The following is a 27,948-nucleotide window of genomic DNA, read 5'->3' on the forward strand; positions in this document are numbered from 1 at the left end:
TTCTTGTTGCCCTCGTTTGTGAGTCTTCGGTCTGGAGGATTTGTTGTGACCTGTTCAACTGTAGGTGCTAGGGCCATCTTCTGAGACGGGAAAGGGACCAAGAATGGTTACACCAAACCCTTCTCTTCTAGGATCTGGCCTCAACTGGGGGGGGGGCAGCAGTCATTCTCCCAGTCACCCCCACACTCTCCCCCTGTGGGGACTTGGAAGGGTGCCTGCCGTTTACTCTGCCCCCGTGGGGACTCCTTTCCTTCACACTGGCCTGTGAAGAGGACGGGAGGGACTTTGAAAACCACAGCTTTTATGGGTTAATCACTTAGAGAACAGGCCCACCTTTGGCCTTCCCAATTCTCAATCCCAGTAGAAGGAGCTGGAAGAGTTAAATCCTGCTTCTTTGATGCTCAGAGGTGCTGGAGGCCCGGATTCTTGCCACAAAGACACGTGCTCACTCCTCAAAGGCCCTGTCTTGAAAGTAAAGTGTGTTTTATTCCTGGAGGCAGGTTAGTCACGTGCCCGATGAGTGGCTTTGCTCCTCATTCAGCGGTTTTAAAATACGCTGGTGCTTCACAAGCCCTTCTAAGGTCAGCCGGTCTGCTCCTCGCGCTGTCCCCCAGGAGAGCCTCGCAAATGTCAGAACACTTGTGTCTTTTGCCTGCCTTCATCGGCACACAATTCAGTGACCGTGAGCGGCTCTGTAAGGCCCATAGTCATAAGTACGTCCGGAAGCCTTTTTTTTTTTTTTTTTTTTAACTTCCAACCACTCAAATGATTACATGGTTCACATCTTGTTCAGAGCGTGGTGATTCATCTCGCAATTGGTTAGTAGTGTGACCATTTTTACGTAGTAGGCAGCGTATAAAGCATTTACCCTAATACTTCTATAGCGTAAGTCCTGGAGTGACTTGAGGGACGTCATAAACCGTATTCTGCTTCATGTTTTCATCGTTCTTGAGAAGGTAGCACCATGTTATTTATTTATTCATTTATTTATTGTCATTCAAAGGATGAATTTTTATTTTATTATTATTATTTTTAATATGAAATTTATTCTCAAATTGGTTTCCATACAACACCCAGTGCTTCTCCCAACAGGTGCCCTCCTCCGTGCCCCTCACCCACCCTCCCCTCCTTCCCACCCCCCATCCACTCTCAGTTTATTCTCAGTTTTTAAGAGTCTCTTATGATTTGCCTCCTTCCCTCTCTAACTTTTTTTTTTCCTTCCCCTGCCCCCTGGTCTTCTGTTAAGTTTCTCAGGAGCCACATGAGAGTGAAAACGTGTTATCTGTCTTTCTCTGTATGACTTATTTCACTCAGCACAACGCTCTCTAGTTCCATCCACGTTGGGTAGCACCATTTTATAAATGGAAAAGGTAAAGGCCAGGGACAGTTAACTAGCCACTTTCCCAAGACGCAGTAAAGTCTGAAATCTGAAATTTCATGGGAATTCTGCCCTCTACGTCCGGCATGTATTCTGGGCACTTTAGCTTCGCCACGGTCTGCCAGCCGTGAAGGCCAAATCTAGCCTACCGTCTACTTTTGTACCGCCTGTGGCCTAACAGTGGTTTTTACATTTTTAAATGGTTAAGAAGAAAATCCAAGGAAAATAATATGACATGACACATGGAAATCACATTCAATTCAGTTTTAGTGTTGGAAAACAATGTTTTATTGGAACACACCATGCCCAGACATCTACATAATTGACTCTGGCTGGTTTTGCATCATAAAGGCAGAGTTGAGTAGTGGTGACAGAGGCCACATGGCCCGCAAAACCTAAAATATTTATCACCTGACCGTTTAGAGAAAAAACTTGCCAACTTCTGGTCTACGTAGTCACTTTGTGGTATGAGTTTGGATAAAGGGACGCGTGGCTAAAATATCAACTCCTTGTCAAGCATCATATTATTAGACACTTGACATTGATGATCTCCTTTTATTTCCCCCCAAACTTGGGTAGTTCTATCACCCCCATTTTTCAGAGCAGGAGTAGGAGACCAGCGGAAACAAATAAACAATTTTTCTGAGGTCGCATAGCTGAGAAGAGAAAGAACTGAGATATAAATATGTTCTTTCTGACATCATTCTACTGTGTCCACAGTTCCTAAACGTTGTTCCATCTTTGCTTGAATAGTTTAGTTAGAAATGTTGTCATATATGTCTTAACAGCTGACACTAAGTGGCATCTCTAACACGTTGTGAAAAGGGGTGAAGGACACTGGATTCCTCCCTCCATACTGCTTGCTGAAATTACTGAAACAAGAAACTTCCTGGGTGCTTAGCATTCCTTCTGGAAGTGGGCACGTGGGCCTGGCTTCTCAACTGTCTTGGCCAAGTGTCTGGGGGAGTTTTCATGGTGGCTTCCCCGTTCCCTGCCTGTGCAACCTGAGGTCCCCCCAACTGAGGCCAGAGGATGGCCGCCTCCTTACAGCTGGGGCTGAGGGCCCCAGGCCAGGAAAAGGGGGCTTCATTCACCATGAAGCTGTGTGTACAGTTCAAAAGCATATTCTCTTGGTCTCTAATTTGTCCTTGTTGTTCAGGCTTACAAGGAATGGAAGATCATTTCCTCATTTACACCTTCATCATCTGACTCCAGACAGGAAAACCGGCCACTGATTGAAGTGCCCCTGGAGAAACCCAGCTCCTCTCAGGGTCGGTCTGTTGTGATGAATCCAGAAATGTACAAGGTGATTTTCTGCCATTTGTCCACACGCTTGTTTGATGGGGAGGCAGTAAACAAGGTTTGGATGAGAAGACGAGGTTGAAAACAGAGTCTGGTACTTGACTGGTTTTTTTGTACGTCAGCAATGGCGAGTGGAGGATGGGAGTGGGCATGGCAGGGATCTCAGTGTTGGCAAACTCTCTTTTCTCAGCAGAGAGTGGGGCTTGGTGGGTGGGGCACTGTCTTGAACATGGAAGGGGGAGGCTTGTTCTTTCTATCCATCTCTGGAACTCAGCTCTCTTTGGAAATTTTGATGTTGCTGACAGGGAACTCAGACGTGAAATGCAGGGCAATAGTTAATAGAGACTTGTATACCAGCCTTAACTGTTGTTGGGGAGGAAAAATTTTCTCTACATTTGAGGATTCTTCTATCTTCTAGTTGGTCTAAAAATTAGATCGACACGAGATAGATTAACAGAAGACAACAAAACTTAATTATGTATGTACAGCAAATCGACATAGACCTGAGATTCCAAAAACAAGCAAAATAAGGTGTATACGTCACCCTGAACCAGGGAGAAGGGGGTAGGGCTTTAGGGCTTCAAAGGGAAAGAAAGTAATTCACAAGAAGATGAAAAAGATAAACGTTTGGTAAGCAAATGTTTGCTGGGTCATCCAGAAACAATGGGACACAGAAAGGAATTTACGGTTTGCTATCATTGTTCCTGTTTACCACCCCTAGTTCATATTATACTGTACTTGTCTGTGGTGATGGGCCCCTTCCTGGAGCAGGTCGTCTGTCTACATTCTTTTAGGCAGTCAGGGAGAAGGTCAAAGTTTCTTCCTGAGCCTTTCGTTTCTTAAAAATAATTGGCCCAGGGTGCCTGGATGGCTCAGTCATTAAGCATCTGACTTCAGCTCAGGTCATGATCTCACAGTTTGTGAGTTCGAGTCCGATGTCGGATGAGCACGAGCCCTGCTTTGGGTGAGTCCTGCTTCTCTCTCTTTCTTTCCCTCCCTCTCTCTCTGCCTCTCGCTCACTGTGCCCTCTCTCTTTGTCTCTCTCTCAAAAAGAATAATAATAATCCACATGCCAAAGAGATGGTAATCCACATTTTGGGGTGGCAGATTTTGCACGCATATACTGTTAAGGGACCTGCCTTCCCCTTCCCTACACCCCAGCTACCTCACTGAGAAAGAGGCTAAACCTGAACAGTTCTGCAGAGTTTTTGACTGGGGGAGGTTGATGGGGCCTCAAGAGAGTAAGGGCAACATCACAGAAAATTGAACCAGCAAAACCAAAAATTTTGGGAGAAACTCCTGCCCTAGTTTAACGTCTCATACAAAGTGCAAAACAAACAAACAGAGTAGCAGTCATCAGGCACTGCAGAATTAGAAGTTAGATCACTGCCAAGCTATGCAAACCTCTAGGTAGCCACAAATCGGCTCTTGTCTTGAAATGTGCACTATTTAATTAAGTAGGCCTTCTCCATGCTCAAATCATAATACCCTTATATCTGTAGCCCTCAAGCGTGGCACAGGTCATGAGTAATTTTGTACTAATGATAGTGGTCATAGACGTGTATGAGTGGCTTAATTTTTAAAAGCAAGTTACAGTAATTGTGTAAGATGTAACCATTGGGAAAACTTGAATGAAAGGTGCATGGGACTTCTCTACACTGTCTTTGGAACTTCCTATGCACCTGTAAATATTTCAAAATATAAAATTACGTTAGATCCAAGGGCAGTCCCGTGCTAGTGTTGTGCTCCCTTGTTAGAGCTCTGCTTACCTGTGCTGTGCCCACAGTTGAGTTCCTCGTGTCCCGCCCATGCCTGGGCTATACTTACGTTGGCTTTTTGTATTTCACCCACATGAGTAAGCCCATCGAAGTGTATTGCATTGAAGGTTTAAACAAGAGGCTGTCTGTCTTTGTCCTCGATTTAGCTCCTCAACGGAGAGCTGAAGCAGCTATATACTGCTATCACACGGGCCCGGGTCAACCTCTGGATCTTTGATGAAAACCCAGAGAAGCGGGCTCCTGCTTTCAAATATTTCATGAGAAGAAATTTTGTCCAGGTTGTGAAGACAGATGAAAATAAAGGTGAGATCTCCTTAAACTATTCCGGCTGTTGGATACAAAACCGGTTACTCCTGACTTCTTTACGATACCTATGAAACCTATACAGGGTATAGGTTTTTGAGAGCATGCTTTCTTTCCTTTGCACATTCTTCTGAGAAATGAGCGTTCATATTTACCGCTAAGGTATGTGGGAAAGTGTGGTTGTGATGGGATGGGGGGAGGTTAACTCCTTCAGGGAAGATCTTTTATTGGTCCTTTGAAAGTGAAGGTCATGGAGGGCACCTGGCTGGCTCAGTCAGTAGAGCATCTGACTCTTGATCTCAGGGTCGTGAGTTCAAGCCCCATGTTGGGTGTGGAGCCTACTTAAAAAAAAGCAAAAGTGAGGGTCATGGGCGAGGGTGAGAAGAAATAGGCTTTGTTGGGGGAATACAAATTGCTATGGTCTTTGGACAGCTGATTGGCGATATCCATCAAAATAAAGAATGTGCAGCTTTAAAAGTGACTCAGCAATTCTTGTTCTAGGAGACTATTCTAGAACATTCTTGTATAAAACCTCAAAAATTTATGCACAAGAGTGTTCATCACAGCACCATTTGTAGGTATCAGAATCTAAAACAACCTAAGTGTCAAGTGTCCACCAACGAGGAACTGTTTATGGCGGCTCCTCTGGTCCTGTGACACGTGAGTGTGGGTTGTTGAGTAGATATGGATACCTTTTACTTTTTCCCTTCTGTGCTGTTTGCGGTGTTGAGAAAGCCAAACCAATATTGTGTGTTGTTGTGATAACTTACAGGGACTAGCTAATTAAAAACCGGAATGGAGGTCTCCTGGGAGGAGAACTAACAGAGAAACGATCAGCCCTTCATAAAGGAGAAAATTGCCGTCTTTCTTGTGGGTTAGCTGTTGAGTTGGCTCCTCTAGGCCACAGTTAATTTCTCCAAGGATGGGGGGAGGCGCAGGGCTCGGCCTCGGTGCAGAGGTCTGCTGATTTCCTGAGCATTTTCCATCTAGTTTTATGGAGACTGTTTCTGGTTACAGCCAATGGCTCAGCTGGGGACCAGGGTGAGACGTTCTTTTCCTGGGCCCCGGTGGTTAGGTGTAACAGGGGGAGTTGAAGTCTTGGAGTTAAAAAACCCTAGCTTCTCATTAGAACTTTCTACCTATGCGGCCACGTGACCTTGCTCAGGCACACTGTCTCACCCCGGGCTTTCACTTCCTCAACGAAAAGGGAGCGAGTGGGCTGGCCTCCCATGGGTGTTCTTGGCCTTTCCTGCAGCGCAAACTCCTTTTGGTCTCAAAATAGATTCTGGCACCTGTTATGAGAGATCATCAGGAGAGGCAATTTTCCTTAATTTAAACATTCAGAATGAAACCAGATCACAATTTATTTTCCGTCTTGGTGCATGAAGAATACAAGAAAAGGGCAGTCTTTGCTGTGTTGTAAGTTGCACATGGGAAAGTCTGTGAGAACATCTGTTCCCACTGTGCAGGGGAGCTTGGGCTGAGCACAGTGACTGTGTTTTTTGGGTTTCTTCATCATGGGCCGGCAGAGTTCATTGCCCTGTGCCGAGCTACTGTGGAGCTCTGCTGTGAAGGTAAAATGTCCCCCGAGTGCTGATAGCACTCGGGGAGTCAGGACAAGACGCTGCGAAGGTGTCTTTGCACTCACTGCTGCGGGGCATGGCAGAGGGCTGGCAGGAAGGATTTTGCACCTTTTAAACGAAGCTGGCAGGTCCGCCTTGCTGCCCCCCGTTGATATCCACGGGCCCGGGGATCCCGGACCCCTCTAGCCCCAGATTGGCCTCTCAGCCTGGTGCTGGTATTCAGTCTTTCATGTCCTTCTTGCAGCTGTGGCTCAGAACCAGCAGAGAGGGTTGCCCACTGCTGGTGATGCTCCGGGGCTGCAGGAGGGGTGTGATCTAGTCTCCAGCAGGCTAATGTGACGACAGAAAGGCCCGACAGCAGGTGGCTGCAATAGTCTGCGTCCACCAATGGGGAAGCGACACACTGCTTACCATGAGGGCAAAGTCTGGGCATTTGAAAACACTGTAAAGCACTCTTACCTTGTTCCTTGCTAAAGCCCCTGTGTGGGAGTTTGCTAAGAGCTACTTGGCTTTGGATTTTTAAGGAGGAATAGACTTTGTTTTAAAAAAAGATTTTTTTTTAATGTTCATTTATTTTTGAGAGAAAGAGAGAGAGAAACAGAGTGAGAGCAGGGGAGGGGCAGAGAGAGAGGGAGACACAGAATCCGGAACAGGCTCCAGGCTCTCAGCTGTCAGCACGGAGCCTGACACAGGGCTCAAACTCACGAACCACACAATCATGACCTGAGCTGAATTTGGATGCTTAACCGACTGAGCCACCAGGCGCCCCAGAATTTGCTGTCTTCCAATCTATAGCCATAGGGGAGGAAGGTAGACTGAAGTTCAAAAACTGAGCAACATCCTTTCTCACCCCTACTTCCCTCTTCCAAAACCCGCAACAACCTGGCTTGGTAAGCTAACATCGATCTTTTTTTTTTTTTTTAATGTTTATTTATTTATTTAGAGAGAGAGAGAGGGAGCACGAGAGGGGGAGGGGCAGAGAGAGAAAGAGAATCCCAGGCAGACTCTGTGGTGTCAGCGGAGAGCCCAATGAGGGGCTCGATCCTATGAACCACAAGATCATGACCTGAGCTGAAATCAAGAGTTGGATGCTTAACCGATTGAGCCTCCCACGTGCCCCTAAGCTATGTATTAAAACGAATACTAGAAAGACAGCACAGGTGTATTTGTCTGCCAGGGCTGCCATAATAAAATACCACAAACCTGATCGTTTACGTTCTGGAATAGTACAGTATTGGTCTCCAGCCCTGGACGTGAGAAGTCCAAGGCCACAGTGTCAGCACCTTGATCAGACCTCTTCTGAGGCCTCTCTCCTTGGCTTGTCGATGGTTTTCCCTCCGTGTGAGCCCCTCTTTCTCTGTGTTAATCTCCCTTCTAATAAGGACGTAGATTGGATTAGGGTCCACCCCAACAGCCTCCTTTTAACTTACTAACTTCTTGCAAGGCCCTGCCTCCGAGTATAATCACATTCGGAGGCTCTGGGGGTTAGGGCTGCAACATATACATTTTTGGGGTGAGGGAGGGGGGCACACTTCAGCCCATAAGAGCACATTTAAGGGAACGAATGCTCAGAGAAGCAAACCCACTTTTCTTTTTCATTTCAGACTTTGATGACAGCATGTTTGTTAAGACCTCAACACCTGAGGAATGGATCGCGCAGGGAGAATATTATGCTAAACACCAGTGCTGGAAGGTAAGTGCTGGACCAGGAGCCTGGGGGTGACGTCTTTGTGACTGGGGACCTCATCGGGCCTCACAGGCAGGTTTTCCGCCATCCAGCTTATCACCAGGATAGGGCAAAGGTTATGGCTGTGGTGCTACTTGTTCTGAGACATCAGGTCGCCCCGCGATGAAGTGAGCTTCCTGTCCTGCTCCTTCCCCAGTGCAAGGGTGACATCCCTTCCTTGTGGCCAAGTGCCAGCATGTACCGATAGGAAGAGGGAGTGTCATGGCTTCTGCCCCACTCACAGACCCTTCTGTTAACTTTCTTTTCCTCCTGTGCTCTTCGTTTCCACTTTTTTTGCTGTCACCCCACCGCGTTTTAAAATAGTAGCAGATTGGGGGCGCCTGGGTGGCTCAGTAGGTGGAGCGGCCAACTCTTGATTTCAGCGCCGGTCATGATCTCATGAGCCAGTGAGATGGTGAACGACACTGACAGGGCAGAGCCTGCTTGGATTTCTCTCTCTGCGCCCCTCTGCGTGTCTCTTTCTCCCAAAGGAAATAGTAAATAAACGTTAAAGGAAATAAAACAGTAACAGGTTGGTCAATTGTTTCTCGAACTGATCTGACACAGACCTGACTGCCAGTCTGGGGCTAGTGAGCATGGGTGAAGCTTTATCACCAGACTGAGTTGACCAATTCTGGGCCATGAGCCGTGTTGCCAGCGTGAGCAGCCTTCCTCCGGGCAATGTTATCGCTGCTGGGCCTTTTGAAATACTGAAGCCAGCGTGAGAAGCCCCATCCCTCTCCCACGGTCAGCATCCCTACACCTCACACGGTCTCAGGTGAGGCCCCAGGGCCTGTGTGTTTCCCGTGATGCGGTGGTAACGATGTCTCCACCTACAAGGCACAGACACCTTCAGCCCAACAAGCTCATCTTGGGCCCCATCTCATTCCGTGTCTTCCCTGTGTCATCTGCAGCTTGTCAGGTGACATGATGACTGCAGCAGGTGGCTAAGCAGCCCATCCTCCCCAGCAGCAACCCAAGCAGGGCTGAGGGCAGGCACTTTTCTTCTCAGGAGTCTCTTTCTTTATCAGGAAGTCCCCCGTGGACTTCTTCTGACATCTCACTGCTCGGTGCTAGGTCACGTGCCCACGCCTGGTGCAAGGGAGTCTGGGAGGGCAGTCCCATCCTGCGGTTTCAGCCCTTCATGGAAGGCAGGCTCTGCCATGACGCACGGGAGGGAGTGGGGAGTGCTGTGGGCAGCTAACCCGCAGCTGAGTTCGGCTGTAGCTCCTGTAAGTCTCAGCCAGGCCACCCACATCTGAACTCAGCAGCCAGTCGGCAAGCAGGTCGGCTTCTGGGGGTTAGTTGGCATTTGGCTCAGATGATGGGGGTGAATGGGGACACGGGCCCCTCATCCTCCAGCAGATGAGCCTGGGCTGAGCAGCATTCAGAGTAGAGAGGGAGGCAAACCATAAGAGACCCTTAAATACAGAGAACAAACTGAGGGTTGATGTGGGGGGGGGGCGGGGAAGAGGGGAAAACGGGTGATGGGCACTGAGGAGGGCACCTGTGGGGAGGAGCACTGGGTGTTGTGTGTAAGCGATGAATCACGGGAATCTATGTATGTAACGCTGGATGTTAGCCAACTTGACAATTACATTAAAAACAGAATGAAACAAAGAGTAGAGAAGCCCATGAGGCCCCCTGAAGCCTGGCCTTGGAGCTGGCCCTGTGTTACTTGGCTGTGTTGTGTTGGCCAGAGTAGGTCACAGCCCAGATCTGAAGGGAGGAGACACAGGCAGCAGTCTTGGGAAAAGCTGCAGAATTATACCGTGAAGGGGTGTGGCCCGCTACCGGGAGCACTGAAGGACTGTCGCCACCTTGCGATCAGTCCTAAGGGGTGAATATGTGGGATTTAGCTGCTAGAAGTGGACAGAGCTCTGAAACTTTACCCACTGCCCATCTTTGTTATAACTTGGATGCGGTTATAAAACCAAGACTGTCTTTGGGGGGAGCAGCAGAGAGGGAAGAGAGGGGAGATATGGGCAGCAGGTACGGATATGAACTTGGAAAACTAGACGGTCTTTCCCTTTACTCCCTTCAGAACAGTGTTGGTGTAACCTGTACGTGTCGCCCATGCATTTCCAAGTCTTTAGCCCTTTTTAAATTATTATTGTTATTAATGTTTATTTTATTTTTGAGAGAGAGAGAAAGAGAGCAAGCAGGAGAGGGGCAGAGAGAGAGGGAGGCACAGGATCCGAAGCAGGCTCCAGGCTCCGAGCTGTCAGCACAGAGCCCGACGCGGGGCTCGAACTCACGAACCAGGAGATCGTGACCTGAGCCGAAGTCGGAGCTTAACCGACGGAGCCACCCAGGGGCCCCTCCAGTTCTTTAGCCCTTTAAAAAGACCTTTTGAACGTTCGAATCTAAAATCTTTTTATGGGAGCCGGCCCCGATGAGAATGCTATAAAAAGCTTTCTCCTCACCTGATTTTGTTTCGGCTCCGCTGAAGGGCTTCAGGACCCAGGTTGTTTATTGAGTTTTTGGCTGCATGTCAGGGAATGTTCCAGAACCAGCATATAAATGGCAACCACTAGAGGTTCACTCACTCGATAAGTTCCTGTTGAGCTACTGGCCATACATTGCGTTTAGGTTGCAGGGATACGATGGTGAGCAGGACACACACGGAAGGGCGCATGGCTCCTCATGCTGCAGGTGTCACAGATGAGAGATGAGCTGCCCTTAGAACCAGCTGTCCTGGACAGGTTGGCCAGGAAGGATGCTCCAAGTGGGAGCCTTGAGCTGAGTCCTCTGGGCAGAATGAAGTTAACTGGGCAGAGAAGGAACGGGAGAGCGTTTCAGTTAGAAGGAGTAGCATGTGCAAAGGCCGGGTGGTTGCCAGGAGTGTGGCACAGGTCATTGGAATGCAAGGAGGCCCATGAGGCTGGCGAGGCTGAAGCAAAGAGCCTGAGGGAACAAGATGTTGTCCCATCTACTTAATCCTTCCCTCGCCCACGCTGAGACCTAATCTTTACCTGCTGGACCAAACCTGACTTTGTGCCCTGTAGCCTGTGCGCTGAGACGTGGCGTCAGCACTCCCGTTTTAGAAAAGCAGCTTTCTGCAGGCCGGGATGGGGGTCCAGGCCACTCTCCTGTGACGCTTTTATGCCCACCTTCTACGTGCTCAACACAGAGGTGCATGACCCAGGGATCTGGCCAGTTATCTTTCAGAAGGTCCCCGTCTCTATCCCCATCCCTACCCCCCCTTTCTGTGTTCGCGGCTCTTCCACCAACACTCCCAGTTAGCTATTGTGGTTCCGGACTAGAAAAAACCTGTGTGGGTGCCTCTGGGCCAACGCTCCGTGTCTCTGACCTGAGGTTGCTAGTGCATACGACGAGAAGGATGAAGCTTCTCACACGTGGCCTTTGGAAGGTTAAGTGAGGGTGTTACTTACGGCGACCTGTAAAACTAGGTCCGAATCCCTTTTCCATGGATTCTGGGCACTACCAAAAGGAACCTTTGAATGGGAAGGGTTCGCCGGTAACGTTACTGGGCTTTGTCCCGTGAGGTCGTTTTCTTCAGCTCATCGGCACGTTCCGGCTCCTCCCCTCAGGCTGGGCCGGGGTGAGACTCACTCCCTTGTCGGTGCACACACGGGCGTGTGCGTGTGTGTGCGCGCGCGTGTGTGCATTTAACCCTCGTTCCGTACGTCACCTCCAGTTCCTTGTTGGGAATCAAAGCCTTCTGCCCTTTCCAGGTGGCAGCCAAGTGTTACCAAAAAGGAGGTGCGTTTGAGAAGGAGAAGCTGGCCCTGGCCCACAACACCGCCCTCAACATGAAATCCAAGAAAGTCAGCCCCAAGTAAGAGTCCCGGGGGTCATCTCGGGGCTGCTCTGGTGAGAGCCGCGGGTGAAACCTAGCGGGGTCTCCGTCGCCGGTCCGCGGACACTCTGTTTTGTCTCCTCCTCCAGGGAGAAGCAGGTGGAGTTCTTGGGACTGGCCAAGACCTATCTGGAGTGCAACGAGCCAAAGCTGTCCCTCAAGTGCCTGAGCTGCGCCAAGGAGTTCCAGCTGTCCGCCCAGCTGTGCGAGAGGCTGGGGAAGGTGAGGCCCAGCCTGCGCTGTCGCTGGGAGAACCGGGCCGCCCTGGAGCCGACTCCCTCAGCCCCCGCTTGCGTCAGGGAGGGGCCCCGGGCCTCCAAAGAGGGACACGGCAGCCCCGAGGACTGCAGGGCAGTTGTTTTCTCCACGCGCCCGAGCGTTTCCACGACTCCAAAGATGTGTGTGCGTGTCCACGTCTGTGTGAAGGTTTGCGATCCGGCCGGCGTCAGTCACAGAGGGGCCGAGGGTTCAAATCAAAGGGCCGATGGGCTTTGGCATAGTCCTGCCTTCCTGTCCTCCCTGTCCAGGCCGGAGTCTGCCTGCGGCGATGGCCCGGCACGACATGGCGGTTTTCCCGTGTTCTCGGTCACTGCTCTAGTTGCCAACCAATCTGGCGGGCCGCTAGCCACAGGTGGCTATTTAATTTATAATTCAAGTTAACTAAAATGTCAAAAAATGAGAAATTCAGTTCCTCGGTCCCACTAGCCACGTTTCAGGTGCGCATTGCTACGAGAACACTTCCATCATCGCGGAAAGCTCTGTTGGGCAGAGCTAATGGTCTAGAGCATAGCTACTCACTGCGTGGTCAGCAGGCTGGCGGGCGGGCGGGCCACGCAATTTCGCGTGTCTGCACCAAGATTAACACCGAAGGTGAAAGTGACCAGTGAGAGACTGTTAGGGCAGTTCGGCACTGCCGTGACATCCAAGTGGTGATGATTGTTTTGGCGATTCCTTTTTCTCCTCGAGTCAGAATTGGCGTGGAAAACTGTATCAGTTGTAGATGCCCGACGTCATGATTCGATACATGTGCGTGCTGCGAGGCGATGCCCCCAGTAGGTTGAGTTAACATCCATCACCGTACAAAGCTTGTTTTCCCTCGCAATGAAATCTTTTAAGATCTGCTCTCGTAGCAGCTTTCAAGGGTTCGGTACGGCATTATCTGTACTCACACGGTTCACGTTCAGTGTATCCCTTGTGAGGGATGGGAGGTGTAGAGCGAGGTGGTTCGAGAAGCTTTGCTCTAGAATGCCCAGCTCAGGCTGCGGTATTCCCCCATGTAAAAGGCTTTCCAGCAGGAAAGTGGGTTTCCACGCCTCTCGTCTCCCCGTGAAACCTAGTAGCTCCTGGATGTGCAGAGCATCCCGGGCACTGGGTGGGGCGGGAGCGGCACCTGCTGGGAACTTTGAAGTGTGGCCCCCAAGTCAGTGTAAAGAACATGAGGCCCTCATGGTGCTGCCTGCCCGGCCCCACATTGATTAGGGTGTGCGACCTGTTAGGGTGTGGGAGACGGGGATGGGATAGGGATTCCCCTCTGGGTGGGAGTTTGGGTCCTAAGATTCCAGGAACTGGCGTAGCTTCTAACCTGTCCACGTTCCTTAGCTACCAAATCCTCAATGCCCTGTGTCGCCACCTTGGACCTACTCGCTGACAACTACAGGGAACCAGCCTAAGCCTTTGCTTCCCGTTTTTGCCCAGCAGTGCCCGCCTTGACTGAGTCAGAGACCTCTTCCTTATGGACTCACTTTGCCCACCGCCCCACCCCCAGCCTGGAGAGCTCTTCCTCTGAGAGTAGGGGGCTCAGGGACCAGGAGGCCATAAGTACAGCCTGTGCTCCCTCCTCCGGGACTTCAGCACCTTCAGAACGTGGAGGCCACCCTGCTCCCCTTCCGCGGGTTTGGCCACCGGTGGCGGCCTCGTCTGCTTCCTCTCGCCAGTACATTCTAGCGGCTCCAAGCCCCAGCCAGGGAAGGGTCTGGTCCCAGCCCCCTCCCTGGAAGGGTGTGCAGCCCTCAGCCAGCCTCAGACCTCACGTGGTCATCCTGCCACACTAACCGGCACGATTCACGTTGACCAGCTGGGCAGCAGCCTTTGTCAGTATCCTTAGACCAAATTGCCCCCCTGTTCCCAGCCCCTAAATGTGTGTCGCCCCTGCCAAGAAGTGTTTTTGAGGGGACCCTGGGAATGCAAGACTGTTTTGCAGGGATTCCTCTGCCTCATCCGCTTCTTGCCTCTTTCCTGAGAGCGACATGGGCTCCCTCGGAAACCTCTCAAGGCCCCTGCTCTGGACGGCGGGTGGGAGCCCTCCGCTCAGGGAGCAGAGCTGGTGGAGGAGGGAGCTGCTGCATAGAACCAGCCCTCTGCTCTCTCTCCGGTTGGGCACACGCTTGGCACCTGGCAGGGCCTGCCTTCACACTGGGGGGTTTTCCTTCAGAGTAATCAGCATTGTCAGGGGAAGAAAGAGGTGGGGTGGTAGGTAATCCGGTTATGGGGTTTATTCATGTGGCCGAGATGGGTCTAGATGCTCCCGGCTCTGTGAGGTCTCGGGACTTAGAAGAACCTCACACCCGAATCTTTTCTTGTTTTTTATGTTTAGTTATTTCCTGAGAGAGAGAGACAGAGAGCAAGCAGGGGAGGGGCAGAGAGAGAGGGAGACACAGAATTTGAAGCAGGCTCCGGGCTCCGAGCTGTCAGCACAGAGCCCGACGCGGGGCTCGAACCCACAAACCGTGAGATCATGACCTGAGCCAAGTTTGGATGCTTCACTGGCTGAGCCATCCAGACACCCCTCATACCTGAATCTTCTTTGAATTTTGGCACTTGGTGTAGATGGTCTAGATACATAAAAGCCAACTAAAATTTACTGGAGGGACTGGAATATATTTTGTCTTATTTCATTTTGGCTTTGTTTTCTCTTTGGACCTCGGGTGCCGTAAGTAGAATTATGAAATGAACTATTCAACAAACAGATGGACCCGGGCTGTGTGCCGGGCACTGTGGGTGCTCAGTGGCCGGTAGGCGACGATACAGGGGCCTCTGCCTTGACAGAGCTTCCGTTCCTAGTGTGGGAGAGGGACGGTGGATAAGCCAGTAGCATAGAAGATGCCAGTGGTGATGAGGCTGGGTGAGGGGAGAGGGGTGTCAGGTGTTGCTGTTTTGGGCAGGGGGCGGGCAGGGAGCTGTCTTGTGAGCAGAGACGGTGCGAACACCTGGAGGGCATCGTGGGCCAAGCGTCCTTGCAGGCAACAGCCCCCGAGGTGTGAGCGTGTGGGCGAGCTTGAAGAACAGCAAGGAAGCTGGTTGGGCCAGAGCAGAGTGAGTGGGGTAGAAGTGGTAAAATGAGCAAGAGAGGGCGGCAGGAGCAAGTCACGTAGGGCCTCCAAGTCCGTGGTAGGGACTGGATTTTGTTGACGTGTGACAGGGAGCCAGTGGAAGGTTCTGATGGCAGGAGCCACATGGAGCTCGTTGTTTGGAGGCTCTGCGGGGGGTCTGTAGGCAACAAGAGTAGAAGCAGACAGGCCAGTGGATGTGATTTGGGTTGCCATGATGGTGGTGGGGTGCTGGGAAGGGGAATTGCGGAAACGTTGCGAGAGCCAAGCACAAAGGATTAACCAAAGGGCTGGATGGAAGTGTGGGGGGAAGAGCGGGATATAATCCTCTGTTCGCGCGAACCCACTGTTGGTTTTTGTTTGTTCATCCTCTTCCTCTTCATGGCCAGTCTCCAGTCCCATTCTCTCATCACTAGCAGCCATTCCAGTGAATTTAACGTGTCATCCCCATATGCATGCCTAATTGAATAACAAATTCTAGTATTTTCTATACATGTATGTTTTGAGCTTTCGTAAATAGCATATTGTTCTGGGTTTTACTCTTTCCACCCCCTGCTATAGTGTTGAGGTCCGGCCAGGTTTGTGACCCCTGATAGTATTCCAGAATGGGCATCCACTGTATTTGACTTTTCCATTTCCCTATCGGTGAACGTCCAAGTTGCCACCAACTCCCGGCTGCCACACACAGTACTATGTGGCACAGCACGTCTCCTGCCAGTCCTGGGTACTGCTGGAAATGGGCTTGCTGGCCCTAGGGTATGCATATACTTAATCTCACCAAGCGAAAGTGGAAGCCACTTTGCTTTCTAAAACAGCCGTACCACTCTGTGTAGGACGGTTCCAGGTGCCCCATGTTCTTGACCACATTCAGTGGGCTCTGGTTTTCTAATTTTTGCCAATTTCATGGATGTATCTCACTGTGGTTTTAATTGACGTTTCTCTATCAGTGAGCTGGAGCATCTTCATTGATTTGTTAGTCATTCAAGTTTCCCCCACTGTGACCTGCCTGTTTGTATCCTTTGCCTAGTTTTCTGTTGTGATTTCAGGAAAGTCTTTTTCTTGTGGTCGAAAGAATCCATTTTATGTTCTAGATCTGTCTGGTCAAATATCATGGCCATTAGCCACATGTGGAAATTAAAGTTAAAATGAATGGAAATGGAATGAAATGAAAAATTCAGTTCCTCAGTTACGCTACCCACATTCCATGTGCTCACTCTTCACACGTGCTTGGTGGCTACCATATTGGCTAGCATAGCTATAGAATATTTCCATCTTCACTGCAAGGGCTATTTGATGGCGCTGGTCTAGATGTTCATGTTTGCCCTCTCTCTGTTAACTTTATTTCACATACCCTTTATTCAGCAGTTTTGATTCCATCAAAGGAAGTTTGTGTTTTGCGTTTTATTGAAGACTTTCTTTAACCTCAAGGTCACAAAGATATTCTCCTACGTTTTCGTCCAATAGCTTTCACATTTAGGTCTTTATCCTACCTGAAGGTTAATTTTGTATATGGTGTGAGGTTGGGATATAACTTTATTTTCCTCTCTATAAATAATTCTATACAATATATAATATGTATAATACAATATGTATTGCATTTTATATATAATTTTTATGTAATTTTATATAAGGAAATCGGTTTCCTAATATCGCCTATGTCTTAGCATTTTTCACTGGGCCCTAACAAATAGCAGACATATTGTTCGTGGCGTTGGCTTATTTTTAAGATCAAAAGTTATGCTATGAATACTCTAAGAGTGTATTTTACTCTGTCCTAGATAAAAGATGCGGCCTATTTCTATAAGCGAAGCCAGTGCTACAAAGATGCTTTCAGATGCTTTGAGCAGATCCAGGAATTCGATCTAGCACTCAAAATGTACTGCGAACAGGAGCTTTTTGAAGAAGCTGCTATTGCAGCTGAAAAGTAGGTGGTTTTATTCTCTCCCTTCCCCCACCCCGCTCCCTCCCTCCTGCTGCTCTCTGGGGGCAGCCTGCCTTGGAGGGTGTTATTCTGCTCTTCTGAAGTGGCCTGCCCGTGTCTCCCTCCTTCCACTCGAGTGGTGGCCTCGGTGCTGGGTCAAGAGCTCCTTGAAAGCAAGAACCAAGCCTAAAGGATTAACCGAGGAGCTGAAAGGGAAGTGCGGGAGGAAAAAGAGTGGAATATAATCTCCAGTTCCCAGCAGAGTCACCATTGGTTTCAGTTTGTTCATCCTCTTCCTCGTCATGGCCGGTCTCCGTTCCCACTCTCTCATCGGCAGCCATTCCAGTGCCTTTAACATACACGCTCTTAATATATTCACATTTAATGTATTCTACTCTCTTTGTAAGCTTTGACTCAGTGTCATGAGAAGAGGCAGAAGATGATGAAGGGTTTGTTACAAGTGTGTATATAAGACACATGGCAATTTTGTGCTTAATGATGGTTCTGTCCTCTACCCTTACCTGCTGAGGTAGCAATTTCGCTGAATGGACGGATGAAGGTAAGTGCACTAGGGGGCAGTCAGGCCTTTGCTTCACCGTGATCTATGGGCAGACCCTCGGCCATGCAGTCATACATATGTGTACGAAATGTATGTTCACATACCCTCATAAGCTTCATACATGACCCACTGGAGGCCTTCTCGAGCCTTTATCTAGCTCACATTCCAAAGATGATGTCAAGATGGGCAGGGCTAATGGTTGACAAGGAATACAGAAACGGCATGTTACTGGTGCCCCGAAGAGACCTTCTTGGTGGTATGGGGCAGCTAGAATGACAGAGACGGCTATTCTGTGTTTCTGTTTGAGTCTACTCTCAGCTCCTGGAGAAGCAGGGTGTGGGTTGGTTCTACATTTTCTTTGCTTTCTACCAAATTCTGCATGTGACAAAATGAACATAACGGACCCAGGTGTTCAAACTTCAGGTTTTTGGGAAGTTAGCTTTTGTTAAAGTATAATATATAGTCAAAAAGGTGCACCTAATTCTCACAAAATAGATCTACTTGTGTAACCAGCACCTCGATAAAGGTGCCCAGTACCTCGAGTTTTAGTTTTGGAAATGGAAAAGTAGGTGTTCTGTGCCATGGCTGGTAAAGTGAGCATATTCCTTCGTGAGGGTCTTTGGTACCCTTACGTTTATGATATACGCATCGGGTATGTAGTAGTCCGTTTAGGCAACCAGAACGAAATGCCATGGATTGAGGGGCTTAAACAACAGAAATTTATTTTCTCCTAGTTTTGGAGGCTAGAAGTCCAAGATCAAGGCTCCACCGGTTGGGCTATTGCTGAGAGCTCTTTCCCTGGCTTACAGATGGCTACCTTCTCACTGTGTCCTCAGGTGGCCTTTCCCTGGCACTTCCACATGGAGAGAGACTGCAAAAGACAGGTCATTCTCTGGTGTCTTCTTATAAGGACACTAATCCTGTTGGATCAGGACTCCACCTTTGTGACCTCATTTAACCGTAGTCTACTTCCTTTAAAGAGCCCATCTCGAAATTCAACCACACTGGGGATTGGGCTCGAATGTATGAATTTCAGGGGACACAAACTATCACTCCATAGAAGGGTGCCAGCTGTGACATTTGTTGGGCACATAGTTACCAGGGTGCTATGCAGTCGTGATATGAGTAATTGACCAGACCAATTCCCTTGTGAAGTCGTATGACAAAACTGACTGAGAGGTTGTTGTTTTTTTAAAGTTTTAATTAGTTATTTAAACTTCTGCTCTCAGGTTTTCAGCAGAGCATTGAATCGTCACAGATTTTCCCCAGAAACATATTTTTCTCTCATTATTCTTTTTAAGCTTGATTGAGGTATACAGCTGAGAGTTCCTATGTGTTGAGTTGAGATCTAAGTGTAATCTGAGTATTAACTGGAAACTCACGTTAGATCTGTCCGAGTGTCCTTTGAACACCGTGCATATTGAGTGTAGAATTCAGTGGCTAACTGGCATGACCCAAAATACATTGTGGACCTTGTAGATTTGCAAAGGAAATACCCGGGGAGTTCTTTACACTTGCTGAAAGTACTCACTACTCCATTAGCCGAAGCTCACATGTGAAGTATACTCCTTTTCTTCATCTTTATTTACAACCCTTCATGGGAGACCTCTCGTAGAAGAGGGAAAGCTAGGAAAGCAGATGTTTGTAGGATAACTCTGAGCCATCATAAGGAGCCTGGGCACTTCTCTGGTTGTGAGGAGACGGGTTTTGTCCTATCAGGGTTCAGAAGCACGCATGTTTTATTGGATTGTTCCAGTGCCTTGGAAATTGGTAGTGTGGGAGGTACTGACTTTGACCAGCAGAGTAAAGGGGAGCATTCGGAGCTTCGTTAATCTCACTCTTATCAACCACGCTTGTGCCTGGCAGAAGAGAAAAATCAGAGGTTGGGTGATGAGAGGAAGACTGATGTCGTTAATGTCACGCTGGCGTGTCATGCTCTGTCTTCACCCTTTCTCCTTAGTCCTGTCTCCAACTCAGTGGGGTTGTCGGCCCAAAATGAGGATCGTGCTTTTATGAAAATTTAAGGGTTTCTTTTTTTCTACAGGGATAATTTTGGTTATGCATAATCGTTGCCCTTCAGATTGACTTTCATTTATCTACTTAGTTTTCTTCTCAAAATTTTAGTTACTTTTCTTTCTTTAAATTCTCAGGCTGACTTTCAGACCTAACTTCCATTTGCTTAGGTCGTCACGCCATAACATTTCATTAACTGAACATACGAAAGCTTCGTTCCTTTGGAGAATACAGAATTCATTTTACCCCCGCGAAATGAAGCACTCGTAAAGATGCCGGATAAGTTTAGGCCCTGTTTTGTAATTTAGATCTACACGTGGGTGGGACTTGTGTCCGACTTGCTCTGTGCTGTATTTTGGAGGAGATTTTCTCCCGGGTGGCAATGAGCTGACATTTGGGTCGTCTGTCATTGCAGGTACGAAGAAATGCTGAGGGCCAAGACCCTTCCCATATCCAAGCTGTCTTATTCTGCCGGTCAGTTTTACCTGGAAGCCGCAGCAAAGTACCTGAATGCAAACAAGATCAAGGAGATGATGGCGGTCCTCTCGAAGCTGGACATAGAAGACCAGCTGGTGTTCCTGAAGTCTCGCAGACGGCTAGCGGAAGCGGCCGACCTGCTGAACGGGGAAGGTCGGAGAGAAGAGGCCGCCTTGCTGATGAAGCAACATGGCTGCCTGTTGGAGGCTGCCCAGCTGACTGCCGACAAGGACTTCCAGGCCTCGTGTCTGCTGGGGGCTGCCCGCCTCAATGTGGCCAGGGATTTGGACGTGGAACATACCAAGGCCATTCTGAGAGAAGCTCTTGACCTCTGCTATGAAACCAACCAGTTGGCCGGCATTGCCGAGGCCCAGTTCCTTCAGGGGGTAATCCTGAGAGACTTTCAAAAGCTCAAGGACGCCTTCTTCAAGTTTGACACACTCAATCACTCGGCGGGAGTGGTGGAGGCACTCTACGAAGCTGCCAGCCAGTGTGAGGTCGAGCCTGAGAAGGTCCTGGCCCTGGCTCCGGGGGGCTTGGAAGTCCTCCTCAATCTGGTCAGGGCCCTCAAAAGAGTGACCAACAATGCCGAGAAGGAGATGGTCAAGTCTTGCTTCGAGTTTTTTGGGATTTCTCAGGTGGATGCCAAGTATTGCCAGATAGCTCAGAACGACCCTGGACCCATATCAAGAATCATTCTTGACCTGGATGTGAACCTGAGAGAGAAGAAAACAAAGGACTGTTTCTTGGTAATGACCGACCAGGTGAAATTGGCCCTCAACAAACACCTTTTGAGCAGGCTGCGTCAGATCACGCAGAGCCTGCTTGGGAAGACCTACGCAGGCGTCTGCATGAGGTTTATCGTGGGCCTGAAATGTGAGGTCGAAAACTGTAAAGATTTCCACAGGCCCTTGCGGCGCTGTGAGGCCAAGTGTTTGGTTCAGTCAAAGATACACTTGGTGGCAATCAGCGGGTTGCTTTTGGAAGCCAAGAAAGTATTCCCGAAAATCTTAGCGGAGGAACTCGAAGAAATCGATTACGTTTCGTCTGGCTATATGTACGGCCTTTGCAAATCCTTCCTGAACGTCCTCTTCCCTAAGCATTTCCACCAGAGAGTGTTGTCAGAAAACCCCACGGCCTGCAAAGAGATCCTCAAACCGAACTACAAATCCTTTCGGTCGTACAGGGCAGCTCTGAAAGAGTACGTCCGTCTTCTGTTTCAAAACGAGAGGGCGCGAAGCCGCCGGGAGTCTACAGACCTGTGGCTGAACGCCATGCAGGCGTTCCTGGTCTCCTCCAATTATCCGGAGGAGTTCGAAAAGCTGCTCCGTCAGGAGGAGGACAACTACAACAGGGAACTCAAAGCTCTAGAGGCTGAAAAGGAGGAGAGGGCCAGGGGGAGGGGCGGCAAGGTGAAGGGAATAGAAGGAAAATTCGGCATGTTGGCGCCCAACAAGGACGATGACGGTGCCGAGAAGACCCACCTGTGCTTCATCCGGCTGCTGGAGAATTGCATCGACCAGTTCTACGTGTACAGGAACCCAGAAGACTACAAGAGGCTCTTTTTCCGTTTCATGAACGTCCTCGTCAAGAGGTGCAAGGAACCGCTCATCCCCAGCATCGGAAACACGGTGGCCCTGTTGGAGCTCCAGTTCGTCCACTGCGGGGTGGTCCTGGCCCGCCTCCGGAAGAACGCCATCCTCCGCCTCCCCAAGAGCTACATCGCGCTCTTGCACTACTGGGAGTTCCTGGTCAGCAAGAAGGACAGGGAGCTCGGGGACGTGTTCTCCATCGTTCAGGATTACAAGCCTAAGGACGTGGCCAGAGCCATTCAGGATTTCCGGTTCCACCTCTCCTACCTCGTCAAGGTGCTCTGTGGCCAAGAGAATGGGAACTTCAACGTCCTGCTCGACGCCTTCGGTGAGATAGACTGTGTGGTGTCCGGGGAGGCAGAGCGGACCCTGGTGCTGTGCTTGGTGATGCTGGTCAACGCCGAGGAGGTTCTACAGCCGTACTGCAAGCCTCTCCTGTGCCGCCACTTCCAGGAGATCCAGACGAGGCTGCAGCTGATGAGCAGGGACTGCCCCGACCGGGTGCCCGAGAGGCTCCTGAAAGCGGCGAAGCGGCTGTTGATGGCGGGCAACGTGAAGTCGGTGGCTGAGGCGCTGCGGGACCTGCTCTTCGAGCGGGACGAAGAGTACCTGATGGACTGCTGCTGGCGGTGGGACAGCGCGCACGCCAAAGGGCCCGTGGTCCGCGGCCTCTACCACGAGGAGGTGAAACTGAGCCGCCTGCCCAGTGTGGAGCCCGCGGACTACTTTGCTGAACCCGAGTGTGAGATCGGTCAGGACGAGACGGACGAGCTGGCGTCAGAAGACCGAGACCCCGTCCTCGCTGCCATTCTTTCCCGGAAGCAGCGGAAGGCTTCCGTCCGGCGCAAGTTGAGGAGGGTGTGCCTGGTCGTGTCCTTGTGCATCAGCTGGAGGAGAAGGGTGAGCACCCAGGCGGAGTGCTTCCGAGAGGAGACCAGGGAGCCCGGGGCCGGGAACTTTAAGAAGGCCGACATCGACAGGACCCAGTGTGACCTGTGTGGGGTGAAGTTCAGCCGAGGTCCTGACAGCTATTTTGGCCCCGGGAAGGCACTTGAAGGAGCGGCTGCGGAGGCCGTGGCCCCTTCCGTGGCCGAGCCGGGAGACGAGGAGGGTCCGGAGAAGAACAGCGAGTCTTACGAGCAGCACATCCGCCTGGAAAGCCATCAGAGGCAGCAGGTGGCCTACCAGAGGTACTTCGAATTTTTCCATGAGAAGGTGGACCCGGCCATCGATGAAGGCAAGCTGCTGGTGCAGGACATTGAGCAGAGCGTGTGGATCCGCAGTCACCTGGGCTCCAAAGAGCATAGCCACATGTTGCAGAGGAAGGTCCAGGAGAACATCAAGAAGGTCTCGGATACGGTGGAGGACCTCTACAGGCGGAAGGCCTGGGCTGGCGGTAAGGCGTCCCCAGAAGTTGGGGCCTGGGGAGGGTGTCAGAACCCAGCCTTTGAGCACACATGTGAGATCAAGTCCTGGGAATGACAGAGCTTGGCGTTGGCAGAAATACAAGTGAGGAGCGGGTGTTCTCAAATCACGGCAAACCCCCATTATTTGAACCACCCCACCCCAGTGAAAACATGTGGTTATCTTGAGTCGGGATGGTTTCCCTGGCACCACACAGAAGAGAGGGCCTTGCTCACTAGTTCTGTGACGAGGACGTCGGGAGGGCATTTCAAGTTCTGTGACAAGGACGTGGGGAGGGCGTTTAACGTCCCGAGGAAACTCTTTAAGCTTCCGATCTGTTCTCCAGTGACCATTTCTTGAGCGCCTACTCTGTTCTGAACGTTTGACTAAGATCTGGGGCTGCATAGCTGGTCTCTTCCTTTTTAGGAGGGTTCTTAAACCATACCCGGCGTGAGACCTTAACAGTAAGAATTCTTATGTGGCCTTTGAATCAGATTTCCTCTAACTTCCTTGTTCGCTATTTCCTAGCAACACTGAGTGCAAGTCGTGTTACGTACCAAATAAGTGAAGCTTCGTGGTTAAAACTCATTCTGTCATCCAGACACTCCAGTGTAAGGTTTAAGGACATTTTGATGTTTATTTATTTTGGGGAGGGACAGAGACAGAGACAGAGCACGAGCCGGGAATGGCAGAGAGAGAGGGAGACACAGAGTCCAAAGCGGGCTCCGAACTCTGAGCTGTCAGCGCAGAGCCCCACACAGGGGTCGAACTCGTGAACTGCAGGATCACGGTCTGAGCCGAAGTCCGGTGCTCAGCCGACTGTGGATTTAATGACATGCTGAACGAGGTTCCCTGAAAGGTTTGCTGTTGGCAGTCTCTACCCGTCACACAGTGATGGCGTCAGGCTAGCATTTAATTGCAGTTTACGTCTGAGGGGGCAGAAGGTGGCTGTGGGTCCTTATCCCGTCGTCCCCCTCAGAGGAAGCACACAGACGGCCCTTGGGGGGTAGGGGCTTTGGCTCTAGTACTGACTAGTCTGGTTCCTGCGGCAGCCCCTTCACTCAGAGCCCTTGTTCTTTGGTTCCTGTAGCAGAGGAGGTGATGGCTCATTTGGTCAACATGTTGATCCCGTCCGTCAGGGATGCGCGGGCGTGGCTGATGAAGGCAGAGCTCCACTTAAATGAGGAAGGTAAGGAGCCCTTTATCCCAGGGTGATGCTCTGGGTCTCGTGGCTCTTGGTTCCGCTGATTCCCAGGTCAACGCGAAGTGGGGTCACCTACAACGTCCACTCACTGTCTAGGGTCATCTTCCCCCAGTGAGTCGAGTAACATCTGAGTTCCCCCCTCTGACCGAGGGCTCATGTTAGTTGCTTTTTCCCAAATCTCTTGTGCCGCTCATGGGCACCTATTGATGACACCCAGTCACTACTCATGCTCAATACAGTGACTCCCACGCGTAGACGAAGTATTGAAGGGCTGTCTTTTGGCAAACAGGGTCGTCTCTGTCAACCATTCATGTAAGTCCGCGAATATTTATTGAGGGCCTAGTATGTATCAGCGCTGTTTTGGCCTTGGGGATATAACGCCAACGCATTTGTGAGTAAAACAAAATCACTGGGAGACTTACACGCCCCTTCCTAGAGGGTTAAGGGCTTGTACGGAGTGAGTCAGGTTTCTCTCCTGACAGAGCGATCTTGCCAAATTCTGTATCATCCCTCTTGCCCATCCCAACTGCCACCCCCTCTTGGCCAGACCTAATTTTTTCTTATTCCGTATATTTCATGTGCCCCAGGTTGCCCTTCTGTGGGTCCTCCTAATCCAGATGCTACTGGAAAATCTAGACCCCAGAGCTGGGGAAAACTAAAAGGGACTTGGCATAAATATCTGTGTCGGGGAAAAACATCCTTAGAATATATTCCCTGCCAGGACCATGATTTTTGTGATTGTTTCAAAAAGGGAGATGACTGGCATACCAACTCAAGTTTGTGGTTGAATTTGGGTTTTTGTTTGATTTCTTTGCCATGTAAAGGGTCTCTGAAATCAGGGCAGAGGCACCAGCCTGTACAAGAACTTAATTCTAGAGAAGGGTGTTTCCTTTGGCTCTGACCCAGGCTTTTTTGCCCTTTAATTTAAAACAATTACAGAGACATTAGGTTTTATTAGCACGTTCTGTTTTACAGTGGTGTGAAAAAAAAAAAAAACCACCGTTCTGTGCTTTGTTCCCAGTGTTGTGTTTGTTTCTTTTTGGCTTTTGAAACAGGTATCGTCCAGGAAGATGATTACGAAAATGAAGCCGAGGACTTTGGTGAACTCCGTCCTCGAAGGCGTTCGCGGAAAGGTGGAAAGCCGAGAAAATACTAATGTCCGCTCAGCTGCTGCCTCCTAAGCCTTCAGAACATTCCATCCTGACTTAGAATTCCGAGTGCTGGGGCAGATGCGGGGGAAAAAGAATGTAAATTAGCTTAAAAGGGGGAGTCTAGCCATGCCTTTTTTATTCTTGTTACAAGAGCTGCTTGTGCCCAGGGTCCACGTAGGCCCTCTGCTGGCCACTCCTTACCCCCGGGCCACCCTCTGCTCATCTCCGAACCTGCTTACAGCAAGGGCCCTTCTGTTACGGCCTCTTGTCTCCGTGCAACTTTTCTGCCCTCCTTCTCCCCATTTTTTGTGACCATTTCCAGCTACCTGTGCGAGTGACGGTGAGACTACCTCAGAATGTAGTCAAGAACTCCCCAGCGTCCTATGGGTGGGAGCCTCAGGACCTTTGCCCTAGAAGGCAAGCCTGGGGGGTGTTGTGGGGGATTCCCAGCCTGCCTCTCCGAGGTGGTCCTAACTCTGCCTTGGCTATGGTGCAGACATTCCACAAGTGTTTGTGTGTAGCCCTATGTGTCTCACTCTCTTGGTTGAAGGAGGCTCTTGCTTTACCCCCAACTCCCACTGAGCCGGCGGCCATCCGTATGGTCCCATTCTGGAGGCCTTCGCTTCCTGCCCACCCTCTGCCCTGCCCCCCAGCTCAGCCTGTGTGAAAGCTCGGCTGGCTTACGTCGGTCCTTCCCTGATCTGTCCTCGCAGCAGAGCCAACTTCCCCCCCGCCGTGTTGCTGCTGCTCTTGCTGCTTAGCGTTTTCTCTTTATCGTCTTTCTAAATGACTCTATTCCCTTGTTTCTAATTTTTATTCCAGGTGGTTTTTATAAATTTCACTTTTGCCGAAAAAAAAAATCAAATCTTGCCGTATTATCACGTTTTTATAAAGCGAAATCATTTCTCTTATGTGGCGCTGTCCGTTGGCTTATTTCCGGTCTCCACTCAGTCAAGGGGTGGATCCTGGGGCTGGTTCTCTCCGGCCAGCTGGTTGACGCCTTCTGAAATGAAGACATCCGGGGAGTCACAGCTAGTTGCGTTGTCTTGAGGGCTTGCCTGTGTCTCCTGAGCGTTTAGGGTGTGGACTGTGGGAGTTTTGTCACTGCTGCCTATTGGGACTGCCCCCAACAAGAACATTGCCCCGGGAGGCAGGAGACCCGGGGTCAAATCTTCTCCTGACCCCACTGAGCCATGTAACCTGGGGTGGTCAGATCACTGAGTGCCTAGATGTGGCACTTGAGTCCGTAGGGGCTCGGGGTCTGCTGTGGGACAGAGGCGGTGACGTGGAGAAACAGCAGTGATAGAAATGCATATCATGTGGGTGGCAGCTTCGTTTACATAACCCAGTGGGGCCTCAGTTTCCCCTTTAGGGGAGTTGAATGGTCTCAGAGCCCTTTGTGCATGCCCTGATGCCCGGTGGCTCTGTAGCTTTTGCCATGGGTTCGAGCACCCTCAGGTCTTGGTTCTGGGATCTCAGGATTTGCTTGCGTTGGATGAGCAGGACAGCTGAGTCTCCGGAAACAAAGCGTCCTCTGTCCTCTGGTCCTATGCCTCAAGGTCCAGGAGGCTCATGACTGGGCCAGATGAGCCTGCTACCTTCTGGGTCAACGCTGTCTGATAGAACTCCCTGGAGAGAACCACTCCCGAGAATCTACCTCCTCAACTCATAGGGGTCCTCGACTCATAGGGGTGCAGAGGCTGGGGAGAGAGGAATGGGATTCAGCAGTATGGTCAGCAATTTCCCCTGATGACCTCAATCCTCGGGCCCCACCCAGTCCAGGGGCTTTGGTGTCCCAGGCCTTGCCTGGAAGTCCGGGAAGGGGGTAGGTGTAAGGGGTCCCTAAGAGCACTCTCATGTTTGGGAACGCTAGCAGGGCTCACGGGACCCAGCCAAAGCTCTACGGAGCACCATCTGTAAAGGGAAAAGGCACATGGGCGGAGTCGAGGGGGATGTCAAGTGCAGGCCTCTGAGGGTCCTCTCCCGGTGAACTCACACAGGATACACTTAATTCCCCCACTGACAAGTGTGACAACACATGTGAATTGTTGCCGATCAAAAATTATTAGCGACTCAGTGCTCAGAGTTTTTGACGGGGGCTGCTCACGTAGGCGTCTTCTGCCTAGCACGTAGCAAAGTCCCAGAGTCTCAGACGGAAAGCAGATGTTCCTCGTGAACTACGGTGTACAAACAGTGAGCACTGTGAGGTGCGGTTATCTATTCTGAGGATGGCAGGAACCTTCCAGAAATTCAAGTTCCCAGACGCCAGCCAAGGGGCAGCTTTCCGAGCAGGCCTTTCAAAAGCTAACAGACCTACTGTGTTAACTGTCTTCCGCCTCAGGGGTCCCCCCAGGCTGGAGCTCTGTCGTGATCACCCCCACCCCCAGCTTGCTTTGTGGTCCTTCCCC

The 27,948-nt window shown here is 50.4% G+C and overlaps 1 protein-coding gene across 3 annotated transcripts in view; it reads left to right on the plus strand.

Moving 5' to 3' along the window:
• Nucleotides 1–26,451, plus strand: part of TRANK1 (tetratricopeptide repeat and ankyrin repeat containing 1) — a 97,660-nt gene extending 71,209 nt beyond the window's left edge. For all 3 annotated transcript variants that reach the window (XM_027040627.2, XM_027040626.2, XM_053221711.1), the window contains 9 exons: nt 2,538–2,684; nt 4,605–4,761; nt 7,949–8,037; nt 11,769–11,872; nt 11,983–12,115; nt 16,998–17,143; nt 20,128–23,177; nt 24,276–24,374; nt 25,445–26,451. In XM_027040627.2, the coding sequence (XP_026896428.1) occupies nt 2,538–2,684; nt 4,605–4,761; nt 7,949–8,037; nt 11,769–11,872; nt 11,983–12,115; nt 16,998–17,143; nt 20,128–23,177; nt 24,276–24,374; nt 25,445–25,545 (4,026 nt within the window). In that variant the 3' untranslated portion in view covers nt 25,546–26,451. The remainder of the gene's footprint in view (nt 1–2,537; nt 2,685–4,604; nt 4,762–7,948; nt 8,038–11,768; nt 11,873–11,982; nt 12,116–16,997; nt 17,144–20,127; nt 23,178–24,275; nt 24,375–25,444) is intronic.
• Nucleotides 26,452–27,948: the final 1,497 nt, after the last annotated feature.

This window comes from Acinonyx jubatus, chromosome C2 (genome assembly GCF_027475565.1).
Source record: "Acinonyx jubatus isolate Ajub_Pintada_27869175 chromosome C2, VMU_Ajub_asm_v1.0, whole genome shotgun sequence".
In the NCBI taxonomy this organism is placed as follows: domain Eukaryota; kingdom Metazoa; phylum Chordata; class Mammalia; order Carnivora; family Felidae; genus Acinonyx; species Acinonyx jubatus.